The following is a 13,838-nucleotide window of genomic DNA, read 5'->3' as shown; positions in this document are numbered from 1 at the left end:
GGAAAGACACCCTGTGTTGTTTTCCTACCAAACAATGAGTATATGTATTTAAATGTGTACCTTTGATGTCTGGCAATGCCTTTTACTTAGCAAGAACTTTTATCCCTTTTATGCCCATATGACACAGTCTCTTGTGCCACAGTTCGGAGGAAGCTTCTTCTTCTACCGCATTCACTTCTGCTTTACACAAACTAACCTGTGTTTTGTAAAGAGAGCAAGTTTTCTTCCCTCTAGCTGCTATAATGGAATCTTTGCTCAGTTTCCATACTCCGTTACCAAACGAGTTTACAAAGTCATCATCATCTAACTTCCCAACCAAAATTAGGCTTAGTCGTATGTCAGGGACATATATTACATCCTTGAATGTCAAGGTGTAGCCGACATTGGTTTCTATATGCACATCTCCAATGCCTATAATCTTCGAGACACTACTATTACCCATCTTCATTTCACCATATTCACCACAACTGTAGGTAGTGAAGAATTCCATGTGCTGTGTGACGTGATAGGATGCTCCTGTATCTATCACCCACTCTGTATCCTGGCATGAGGTACTAAGACAGTATATACCACAATCTGACACAATTCCCATTAGGTCGTCGACTAGTGCGGTAGTATCTCTGCGTGTTTTCGTTCCTCCTCGCACCATGTCTTCATGTACACAGTTATTTTTCGCATCCCTCTTCAATGTTCTGCACTCATATCTGAAGTGGCCCTTGGTGACATAATAGTAACATTGCCTCTCTGCCTTAGGAGTTCTAGCTTCACCCCTAGATTTACTTCTGTCATCACCTCTAGAACGAGATGGTTTCTTGTTTCTACCTCTTCCCCATTTTTCTGTGACATGGAAGGATCTCTGAGTGAGAGGAGCTGCCTTTTGAACTCTTTCTAGTCTCTTCATTCAACAAAGACGCGGTAGCCATCTCCATGGTAACGATTCCATCCTTGGCTACTCCGTGTAGAGAGACTGCTAACGTCTCCCAACTTTCGGGTAGAGAACCTAAAAGAAACAAAGCCTCAACTTTGTCTCCCAAATTAATCTTCATCAAATGCATCTGATTGATGGTATTCTGTACTTCGTTAAAATGCTCAGACATTGAAGAACATTATTGGTACTTCGTGTTGGCAAACTTCTTAACAACCAGTACTTTGTTTCCGCCTGACTTTCTCTCATAGAGATCTTGGAGTTTCTTCTACAAGCCAAAAGTTGTAGTCTCTTGGGATACATGGTGAAAGACACTGTCGTCAATCCACTGTCAAATGTATCCAATTGCTTTTCTGTCAAGCTTGCTTTACTCAGCCGCAGCAACCGTTTCCGGTCTTTCTCCTCCATTCTCAATGGGTTGTACCAAGTCCCTGCAATAAAGCAAGTCTTCCATCTTGGTTTTCCAAATGGTGTAGTTCTTTCTATTCAGACTCGCCATGCGAGTGTGTTCACGGAATTGTCCATCTCTACAAGTTATTTAAACTCAAATCTTCTCTCAAGAGTTTGTCAAACACCTTCCGACCAAGATTTGGATAACACCCTAGGCTAATCTAACCAAGGCTCTGATACCACTTGTTGGGTTAATACCAATACCAATCGATTCCCCACTACACAGATAACTCGTATTTGAACTCAATTCAACTCCAAACAACAATCTCAATATCAACTACAACCTAGCTAACATGCCCAACTCGCTAAACAACTATTAACAACAGATAATAATGTAAAACAGTAAAAGCAAACCACAACACAAAGATATACTGTGGTTCAGCCAATGGTGCCTACTTCCACAAGAGCTAGTCCTTATATAAAGTGGGAAGGAAGATTACAATCACTCCTTGCAGTCTCTCACCTTACTAGATCATTCCTTTCTCTTTACATGGTTGTATCTCTGTAAAGGTTATCTCTCAATCTTGATAGCTTTTAAGATTGGGTTTTCTCTGACTTTGTGTTGTCTCTCGTGTGTTTGGTTTTGCCAAAAACCCAAACATATAGTGTCAAACTCGCGGTTATGCAAAAATAGAATCTTGCCAAAATAGGCATGGGCGCGGGGGGCGCTTGGACTTGTGATGAAACGGGCGCAGGGTGAGCTCTTGCCTTGGACGATGTCCAGGCGCTTGAACGTATGGCGCTCTTCAGATTGGCTTGTGGAGGGCGCGTTCTTGCCTTGGACGATGTCCAAGCACTTTAGCGCGGGGCACTCTTCATAATAGCTTGTGGAGGGCGTGGTGCGCGCTCTTGCTTTTCCACACAAGCTAAACTAATTTCTCTCCTCTCCTCATGTGAGGGATAACTCCAACACTGTACTCATTCTATATGCGGCCGAATTTGGAATACATACTATTGTGAATACTGTCGAATATTTTTTTTTATTTGTAAGGTTTATCTATTGCTTTTTTTTCATTTGAATGGTTCTAAATTGTTAATGTTTGATATATTGAGTGTAGAGGTTTTGTTGGATTGTTAAATTATTTGAATGATCATATGAGTTGTGGATTATATCGTTTGGTTAGGTTTTTCGAAGTTTTGTGGTTTGGGTACTATTGAAGCTTTGAAGTGCAGTAATGGGGTCAAGATCGAATTCGGTAGAGGTGAAGAAATTGAGTTTTTAGTATAGCATAGTGTTGGGTTTTGTTGGTGATCAAAACCCAATTGTTTCAGTGGGTTGTATGGGTGCTGTTGAAGCTCCCAAGGTTTTTAATGGCGACAAAATATAATTTGTGAAGAGTGGGGAAATCGAGTTTTGATTGTACCGCCAGATTGGGTTTTTGGTGAGGGTTAAAACCGATGGGTTTAGAGGGGACAAAGTTTGTGGTTGATGGTGGCTGATCGGTAGAGGTGGTAAGCTGTTGAGGAAGAAGAAGGAGTGGTCCAGATTGGGTTTTTGGTGAGGGTTAAAACCGATGGGTTTAGAGGGGACAAAGTTTGTGGTTGATGGTGGCTGATCGGTAGAGGTGGTAAGCTGTTGAGGAAGAAGAAGGAGTGGTGGGGCGATTATGTTTCTTTTTTTGTTGGGCTTGGGCCGAAATCAGACTTGTGGGCTTGAGTTGTTTTAAGAAATAGAACTTGTGGGCTTAAGTTTGTTTAGACTTTTGGGCTTGGGCCGAAGTCAATGCCTTTTGTTTCTTTGGGCCGGTTTTAAGTTTTTTGTGGGCTGGGTCCTTAATATTTTAAAGTGGGTCGGTTCCATTGTTAAGATTTGGATATGTTTGTCTTTGAATGACTTGGCGTGCTTTAGATATCTTAGCGCTGGTCTGATTTTGAGCTAAATTTTGATTTAGTTAGAGTTTGAACTAAATTTTTATGAAAACATGAAAAAGTAAGATATGGAAGTCTTCTTTCTATTTCAATTGGTCTCATCGCATTCCGAGGCCTGTGAAATTAAATATGGTGTATGGAAGTTTGACTAGCAGAAAACAATGCGTCAGAAATCAGTTTTTGCACACTGTGTTCGAGCCTAGTTTTCGTACATTTAGAATGGGATTGAGTATTTTTGTAAAACATAAAAAAGTAAATTCTGTGTGTTAACTTTTCAACACAAAAAGCCTCGATATATTTGGATAACTGTAGAAAGCGTTGTGCCATTTGGAAGATAGTCCATCAGAAATCTAATTTATTGGAATTAGGATTTTTACCTTCTTCAACCTAAGTTTTCTTCTAGATGGGCTGAGGTTGGGACTTCGAGTTCTACATGAAAAAGTATGTCTACATACCATAATTTCTAAATAATTAAGTTACATGTCATTTGGATGAATGTAGAAAAAATTATAGCATTGACAAGTTTGCTAGAAAACCTACCGTGTTATCTTTTATGTGTATGAACCTATTTTGGGAAATATGACTAGTAATAAACTAAGAGTCTCTTAAACTCTTCTTGGGTGTTTTATATAGTGTTTGTAGCCTACTTTTAGACTGTGGTTTTATTTGGAACCGACATGGTTCATAAGATCGTTTTTTTTAGAATCAAAAGTAGAGAAAGATATGATTGTGAGTTTTTGTATTTAAAGGTTCATAGTGTATCTCTATGTATGAAACTTTACATATATGATTGTGGGAGTATTTGAAACTTATTGTATATGATTCTATATAGTATAAATTGTTGTTTTTCTTAAAGGTACATACAAGGATAATAATATTTATTGGTTAAGAGCTACGTAAGGTTTGATTCTAATCTTGAAAAATTGGATACGTAGGCAGCCTTATATACAGGTGCAACCACTATATTATATATTATATATATTAGTTTTTATGATAATTATATATGTATAATGTTAGTATTTAATTGTGTACGTGATTGTGGCTGTTTGAACTGTATTTGATTGATGACCATTCGTGTAGTGTTCAATGATATTTAAATGCGAGATTAATTTGTATTGATGCGTGAAAATAACTTTATGCACGTGTGATCAATTGTTGTGCATGATTAATGCTAGTGCAATGATAAGTGAACTGAAAATAATATTTTCAACGAGTCATCACACCTTTAGAACTCTCTATGCCTCAAGATTTGGTAATGATATATTATGACTTGAGATGTCATGTGATAGGAAGGTATTCATTGAATGTACCATAAATGACATATTAGTGTTATGATGGGTATTCCTTGAATGTGGCGAGAATAACCCAAGGTATTCATTGAATGTGCCATGAATTACCTATTAGTGTTATGATGAGTATTTCTTGAATGTGGTGGGAATGACCCAAGGTATTCATTGAATGTGCCATAAATGACCTGAGATATTGAATGCCCATAAGAGACTGTGATTATATGAATGGAAAGCCCAAAGATGGTTGTGACTCACAAATTATGAGTTTGCAAAATGTAAATATGTTCCTGGAGACGATATTCCCGCTTGGGACATATGTCTTGTAGTGATATTCGGTGTGAGAGGGCCACACGGGTATATATGTGTGATTTGTCAAATGTGTGAAGTGCAAATCGTGGAGTATGAACTAAAGGTGAGGTCAATAAATAAGTGACTAATAAACCAAATACATTGTGGAATTGAATGAACTAAAAATATGTGAATTTGTGTGATATTATGGATGTGAAGTGTGACTGTGAATAATATTAGTGAATGCTGATGATCTTTTATGTGATTGCGAAATGACTATAACTTAATATGTTATTAGGGTTTCTTTTCATTTTGAGTTTTCAGATGATTGAATAGGGTGACGATTGAGAAAACTATATTTTAGATAATTTCTTATTTTATATTTTCTAGAAATTTGGGATATGACACCCAGATTATCAGTTATAGTTATATCGTCTTTTCACTCTGTGTCTTTAACTCTTTATATATTTGTCAAAGTTTCGTGTGCGTGCGTGTTTTTGTGTGTGTTCTCGTGATCTTAGTAAGGGTGGGTCCAACCGTTGAAAAGAATGTCTTATCGTTGACATAGGTGGGTACTGGGTACAATTCCCAACAGAGCTGGATGCTGCTAGTGCTAAACTTCTAGACAGTCCGATCATAATCAGGGAACTCAGGTGAGTTTCTCGAACAATTTAATCTAGATTCAAATAGAGTTTCATGAGTAGCTTCATACTTATTGCTTTATGCCCCAAAGATACAGTTAGAGGGTAATCATTCGATGAAAAAAACCCCGCTAACTAGCTTTGATTATAAGGGAATAATCGACTATTATGTTATGCTTGATCAAGTGACACATTAGATTGTGCTTGAATTTAATGTGCAAAGGGAACGTTCTTGAGGATTTTGTAAAGTTTGTTCTTGATATAACTATGCATTGATTGGATCACTTGAAAGATCATCATTTGGTTATTTCGAAAGATGATTGAATCAAGAAGCCTGTATCCTGCCCAACTCATTTTTTATGAAGTTGTAACTTGTAAGAGCCATACCTAGGGGTGTCAACTGGGCCGGGTTTTCGGGCCGAGTCCTTGAAATCCTAATTGACACTCTTAGGCCCAGTCTACCCAAAATTTGCGGCTTCGACAATGTATCCCCGCATCTCCAGTGACCGCAACCACTCTCCATTTCTAATTTCAATTGCCTTCCAAATTATTTATTGTCCGAAGTAATTTAATTTAATTTTCAATTGGCTTAGACTATCTGTCTCCACCTCCTTTCTAATTTCAATTGTTTCCAAATTAACTTTGGAAACGAACTACTAAAACAGTTTCCTTTATATATATTCTACTGCACAAAGCACAGGTACGTTCTTAACATTGTTGTGGGTCAAATAATAATGGAGTTATATTTCTCTCAAGATATAGTCTTAGACATCCTAGTGCGAATTCCTGCAAAGGATCTGATGAGATTAAAAACAGTATGCAAGCTTTGGTACTCAATCATAACTGACTCCAATTTTGTCAATGCCCACTTCCATCATTCTCGTACTCATTCCCAAGGAGATATTCTCTTAAAAGCAGCCAGACATATTTGCTACGGCTTGGATGAGTACGTCATCATTAAGAAACAAGACAAGAATTTGTTGAGTATAGACAAGTTTGATCTTGATATTCCTATTCTGGAGGGCAGGGGAGTGTCAGTGTTAGCTGGTTGTAATGGTCTACTGCTCCTCCTTGGCAGTTTTCAACATGTGTATGTATGTAACCTTGTCACACGGCGGTGTACATCTCTTCCCCCTCCTACTCATCCTATAAAACGCATAGTTACATTCGCGCTTAATTGTCATTGGTCTTTCTTCTACGATGATTCTATTGAAAGGTATAAGGTGTTGGGAATTTTTAATGAATATGTGATGACACTTATCTTGGGGGATACAAAGTGGATCAAAACCACAATTCCTATTCCTGGTAATATATATGGATACAGGCAATTAACACCACCAGTACTTGCCGAAAAGGAATTGCACTGGTTGGCATATCTTTCTGTGCCTGGTGGAGAGGATGAGTACGGTGATGACGAGCAATATGAGACAGTAAATTACAGTTGCTCGTTGAATGTGGAAAACATGGAATTTAGGGCAAGTAGGGTCCCTACCATCCGTGCCAAAAACTACAACATGTTCTTATCATCAGAGATTGAAGGATCTGTATGCTTCACAACATTTTTTCAAGATAATTTAGAGATATGGGCCTTAACCGACAGAATTAACTATATATGGACAAGAAGAATTAGCATTGATCTTCAACCACTGTCAAATTTACGTAAATTCTGGCTCGACACGTGCACAGTATGCCTGAAAGAATCTGATAACAATGTCAACTCAGACTTTGGTTTGAAAATATTCATACATCGAGGAGAGAAGTTGTCGTGTTATGACTTGAAGAGTGAGGAGTTGAGGCAAGTTGCAAAAATAAGTAAGACGCTTCGCCTATGTAGACCATTTCAGTTTCATTTTAATAGTCTACTCAGTTGTCTTCCATCCAAAGCTAAGGGAAAACGTAAAAGAGAAACTAGTGCAGAAGACGACCGCTCAAATATAGTATTGCCATTGACGGCAGTCGGGGAATACAATCGGCCAATAGCAAACGATTATATTGAGCTCCGTAACAGAAAAATCCCTCGGAGATGTCATTGATCATAGCTAGAGGATCGAACATTGAAGATTTGGAGATTGTCCAAGAAACTGACAAGGCCAAAACCAAAGGCACAGAGTTGGTACTTTTTTATTTGATCCACATTCTTTTTGTATATCGACTGATACATGCAGACCCCTAAATCATATTTATTTTTTGTACTTTCTATCTACTTGTTTTACCTTTTTTCTGGAATCTAAATTAATGAATTCTTCAAATTAATGTTCTTTATTTATTTTTTGTTCTGAGACTATCGGCTATTGCCAACCAATTTTTTATTTTCACATGGGTAATTGATATATGATTCCTTTTATTTTTTTAAATATAAATATTCGCCAGGGTAGACCTACGCCCTGGCTAACAGGGGTTATAGCCTCAGCTAATTTACCAAGAAAAAACAAATCTATATTTTAATATTAAAGTTTCCACAAAGAGTATTTTTCGAACTCTATTAAAATTGTACGTCATCAACTTAATAGTTAATTTAAAACAAGAAACTCTAGTTAATTTAAAACAAGAAACTCTTTTCTTTTTAAAATCCAACTTCAAACGGGAATCTCCTTTCCTTTTAAAATCAAAACTCGAATAGTAACATAAAAACTCTTTATTTCCAAATTAAAATAGTATCTCTCCCCCAATTAAAAAACACGAGGTTTTAAAATATAATTAAAACAATTTATTAAAAAATTAAAATGAATTTTTAAGACTTGATTAAAATAATTTGTTAGGAAATTAAAATAGGTTAGCGACGAAAATAAGAATCACGAATTGTTATGACTCTTAAGCAAATTTTAAAAGAATCAGTGCGTATGCACCGGTCTACTTTCTAACTACTGAGGTTTCATAGTTATATACTACTTTTATTAGCGTGATGACTATTTAGGCTGGAGGAAGTGGGAGTAAACAATGGATTGAAATAACATGACACAATTTTTATTTTATTTTTTTTAATGTGGTGATTGTGTATTATGGAGAGTTGTGAAAAGGTGGTAATGAGCAATCAAGTGTTAATGGAACTCTATGTAAAGAGCTCCCTACGTACGTACCCATGAAATGTCAATTCTCAAGTAAACCTGCTCTTCCCATCTACGGATACAGCCATAGATTTACTTATAGATAAAGCACTACCCCTACAGTATTCAGTATTGGTTGTTAAGCTCAGTGCCTGGTTGGCATTCTGATCTCCACAAAAGATTCCCATCTTGTTGGCACATACATGGTATGTGTCCAGCCCTTTTCAGTAGCTCTTTCCGCAATTTCTAGGACAGCAATACATTCAGAAATTGTTAAAATATGCTACTCTAACCTACAAGATCTTTAGATATATATTATAGATATACCCTCTGGCTCTATTTTTCAAGGCTTCAGAGAGTCTCCAATTTTTTGTAAACTCTAACATTAATTACTAAAGAAAAAGGAATTCTAAATCCTTAGATATATATTATAGCTATACCGTCACCAATCTATTTTTTGAAGCACTCACAGATCCAGACTCTAATTTTTTCTAAACTCTATTACTAATTACGAAAAAGTAGAATATAAAGAAAGAAACAATCTCATCTAAAGTTTCACAATCTTCAACTTTTCCTAAATAATATAGCTAATTACGAGAAAAAATTGAGACGGACAACTAAATTGCTAACAACAGTAGTTTCAACAAAAAACGATTTTTCTAAAACCCTTACGCTACAAAGAATAGTTTCCACATTAATCTCAAATGAAGTTTAACATAACAAAGTTTCTTTATAGAAAATGACAATGAATCTATGAAAGAACAAAGGGAAAAATGAATTGAGTTGCTTGAACATTTACCACACATATGACTGGAAAAAAAGAAAAAAGTCAACGATTCATAAAATAAGTAACAGTGTACACCAAAAACAAATAAAATTGTATTGTATACAATATATATATGGGCCTAAAAAATAAAGTTGGATCAATTTAATATGTCATCCAATGTGGGATTTAGACATTTAGTCATAGTTAAGAATTTCAAAAACCACAATTCCGGCCACAATAATTACAACATATTCTAGTTAAATTTATGAATTTTATAATTTCCAATTTTAACGGAATAACGAGATTTAGTTAAAGTAGATGTTGGCTTAAATAAATTATATAACTATGGATTTAGTTAAAATGGAAGTTGGGCTTAAATAAATTATATACCAAACCAAAACAAATTACTATACATGTGGAAAATTAAATTATACAAAAAATAACATCACAAAATATATAATAGAAAATAAAAATAAATAAATAAATAATGGCAAACCAATAATGACAAATATTTTAAAATATATATAATACTACATGAAACTACCGTCAAAGAACAATTAACTGGAAACAGAAAACTAGATGCAAATACATCGAACTAACCTCAAATAATATTTAACGGGAAATCGGAAATTAGATGCACTTGTAAGCATTAAACTAATCTTAAAAAGTAATTAATGGACAGTCGGAATATGGATAGAACTGCATTAAACTACCCTCAAAGAATAATTAACGTTTGGTTATCGAAAAAATAATAATAATAATTAACGTGAAATCAAAACTTGGATGCAAATATATTGAACTGACATCAAAAAATAATTGTGGTGAAATTGGAAATTTGATGCAAATGCATTGAATTAACTCTCAGAGATTAAATTAACGGAAAATCGGAAACTGGATGCAACTATATTGAACTAACCTAAAAAAATTAACTATAAATTAGAAACATGATGCAAATGCAAGCGTAGAACTAATCTTAAAAAATAATTAACTGGAAATCGGAAACCATATGCAACTACAGTACTACACTAAACTAATCTAAAAAAAAATAGATGCATATGCATTGAACTAACCTCAAGAAATAATTAACGGAAAATCGGAAATTTGATACAAATTCATTGAACTAACCTCAAACAATAATTAATGGAAAATCAGAAACTAGATGCAAATGCAACCTTATCAACTAATAAACAAGAAATCATAAACTGGATGCAAATATATTAAACTAATCTCAAAGAATAATTAATGGGAAATCAGATGTTGGATGCAAATGCATTGAACTAATCTCAAAGAATAATTAACATAAAATTGGAAATTGGAATGCATTGAACTAATTGCAAAAAATAATTAACAAGAAATCAGAAACTGGATACAATTGCATTGAAGTAACCTCAAAAAATAAATAACATAAAATCAAAAATTGGATGCAAATGCATTGAACTAATTTCAAAATATAGTTGTGTTATATGTTGTGAGAATGTCTCGATAAATATAGTTTTGTATTTAAAACGGTATTTTTCTTATCTTTTTTCGTATGATTGGGAACACCTTGCTATTCAAATAGCTTAAAGTAGCTTATTAGATAATCTCACAAAACTTCAATCAAACTTCCATTATTAAACAACAAAATGAAGTTGAAGGGTTTTATCAATAGTGAGTTTTTTTTTTAGTGGAGAGTACGTACGTAGGGTTTTCATGTAATAAGAAATTTGGATGAGTGATCAATATAAAATTTGTATATAATAGTTTTGCATATATAGTTGCATATATTTTTCAGAATAATTAATATGACAGGACCTGTTCGTAGATAATCTTTGAAGATCCCACATAGTGAGTCAGATATAATTTAAAGAATAACTAACGGAAAATCAAGAACTGGATAATCTTTGATAATCCCATATAGTAAATCAAGCATAATTTATTTTTATGTCATGTTTGCAAGAACACTACAAGTGGATTAGTAGAAAGTTAGTATTACACATCACATTGGATAATTAAAAGGAAGTCGAAAACTGGATTCAAATACATTGAACTGAGCTCAAAGAGTAATTAACAGGAAATCGAAAATTTTATGCAAATGCAATAAACTAAACTAAAAAAATAATTAACTAGAAATCCGAAACTAGATGCAATTGCATTAAACTATCGTCAATAACTAATGGAAAATTAGAAATTGGATGCAAATCCTTGAAAAATATTTAATGGGAAATCGGAAACGGTATACAAATGCATCAAACAAACCTCAAATAATAATTAACGGTGAATCGAAAACTGGATACAAATGCATTAAACTAACCTCAAAAAATAATTAACATGAAATCAAAAACTGAATGCAACTGCACTGAACTAACCTCATAGAATAATTGGCGGGAAATCAGAAACTAGATGCAAATGCATTGAAATAACTTCAAATAATAGTTAACGGAAAATCAGAAACCGGATGAAATTGCATCGAACTAACCTTAAAACATAAATAATTAGAAATCATAAACTAGATGCAGATATATTGAACTAACTTCAAAGAGTTATTAATGACAAATCGGAAACTGGATACAAATGCAATGAACTAATCTTAAAGACTAATTAACAAAATATCGAAGAGTGGATGCAACTGCACTAAACTAACCTCAATGAATAATTAACGGGAAATTGAAAACTTGCTGCAAATGCATTGAACTAACCTAAAAGTACAATTAATGGGAAATTGAAAATTGGATACAATTGCATTGAACTAACCTCAAAGAATAATTAACTAGAAAATCGTAAACTGGATGCAATTGTATTAAACTAAAATCATAGATTAACTAATATGCTAAGAAATCATAAATTGGATGCAATATCCTTGAAGAATATTTAACGGAAAATCGGAAACTGGATGCAAATGCATTGAAATAACCTAAAAAAATAATTAACTGGAAATCGAAAACCGGATGTAACTGCATCGAACTACCCTCAAAGCATAAATAACCAAAAATTAGAAACTAGATGCAAATGTATTAAACTAACCTCAAAAAATAATTAACGAGAAATCAGAAACTGGATGCAGATGTATTGAACTAACCTCAAAGAGTAATTAACAAGAAATTAAAACCTGGATGCAAATGCAATGAACTAATCTCAATGAGTAATTAACGAAACATTGAAAACTATATGCAACTGCACTGAATTAACCTTAATGAATAACTAACGAGAAATCGTAAACTTGGTGCAACTGCACTGAACTAACCTCAAAAAATAATTAACGGGAAATCAGAAACTTGATACAACTACATTGAATTAACCTCAAAGAATAATTAATGGGAAATTGGAAACTTGATGCAACTACATTGAACTAGCCTCAAAGAATAATTAACATAAAATCGGAAACTTGATGTAAATGCATTGAACTAACCCCAAAATATAGTTTTACATTAAATCGGAAAGTATAGTTTTACATTTTAAGTAGTATTTATTGTAATTCTTTTATTATGATTGGGAATATTTTGCTATTTAAGTAGCTTCAATATCATCTTTGCCACATTGGACATTCTCACAAAACTTCAATTAAACTTCAATTATTAAACCTAACAACAAAATTATGTCGATGGGTTTTATCAAGGTTTGGTGCTTTCTTTTTATAGAGAGTGGTGATATAAATTTGAATGAGTGATTAATATAATTTCCATATCTCATAGCTATGCATAGTCGCTAATATTTTTTAGAATAATTTAATATAACGACACCCGTTCGTAGGACGGGTTCGAAAGCTAGTTTAACTAAAATAGCAACTACTTAAATAAGATATGATCTCACACTTATAGAATGTGTGAGACCGACTCTACATACTTCAATACTCCCCTTCAAGCTGGAGTATAAATATCGCTCATGCCCAGCTTATTACCAATAATTTAAAACTGGACGAATCACTGGTTTGGTAAAGATATCAGCTAACTGATCTCGAGAAGCCACATAAAGAGTACTATCTCCTTTGTTTCAACCTTATGTCTGACATAATGACAATCTATCTCTATGTGCTTAGTTCGCTCATGAAATACTGGATTAGAAGCAATTTGAATGGCTGCCTGATTATCACAATGAAGAGGGATCGGTAGTTGTACCTGGAAACCTAACTCATGTAGCAGATTACGAATCCACATTAACTCACCAGTCCCTTGAGTCATAGCTCTATATTCAGCCTCTGCACTAGACTTTGACACAACTGTTTGCTTTTTACTCTTCCATGTCACTAAATTTCCACACAGGAAGGTACAATACCCAGTGGTGGCATGGATCTTCTATCTGAAACTGATCCTGCATAATTAGCATCTGAATATCCAACAACATTAAAATTTCCATTAGAATGATATACCAATCCACGACCAGGAAAACCTTTCAAATACCGCACAATACGAATAAATACCTCGTAGTGAGGAATCCGTAATGTATGCATATACTGAGATACTACACTGACTGCAAATGAGATATCTGGGCGAGTGATAGTAGCATAGATCAGCTTTCCCACCAGTCTACAGTATCCCTCAATATCGACATACAACTCTCCAACATCTTACTAGAGTTTGTAGTTCGAAT

At 34.3% G+C, this 13,838-nt stretch overlaps 1 protein-coding gene across 1 annotated transcript; it reads left to right on the top strand.

Moving 5' to 3' along the window:
- The first annotated feature begins 6,196 nt into the window (after positions 1-6,196).
- Positions 6,197-7,495, top strand: LOC147490083 (F-box protein At5g18160-like). Its single transcript, XM_086574795.1, has one exon. It carries the CDS (start codon positions 6,197-6,199, stop codon positions 7,493-7,495), a length of 1,299 nt encoding a protein of 432 aa, XP_086430921.1.
- Positions 7,496-13,838: the final 6,343 nt, after the last annotated feature.

The sequence above is a fragment of the Coptis chinensis genome, chromosome 7 (assembly GCF_015680905.1).
Source record: "Coptis chinensis isolate HL-2020 chromosome 7, ASM1568090v1, whole genome shotgun sequence".
Taxonomy (NCBI): Eukaryota; Viridiplantae; Streptophyta; class Magnoliopsida; order Ranunculales; family Ranunculaceae; genus Coptis; species Coptis chinensis.
Note: the sequence above shows the minus strand (reverse complement) of the source record. Positions and strands in the feature narration are given on the sequence as shown.

What these genes read in the sequence shown, in the direction of transcription:
- LOC147490083 (XM_086574795.1), top strand. Translation starts at nt 6,197, where the DNA reads ATGGAGTTATATTTCTCTCAAGATATAGTCTTAGACATCCTAGTGCGA.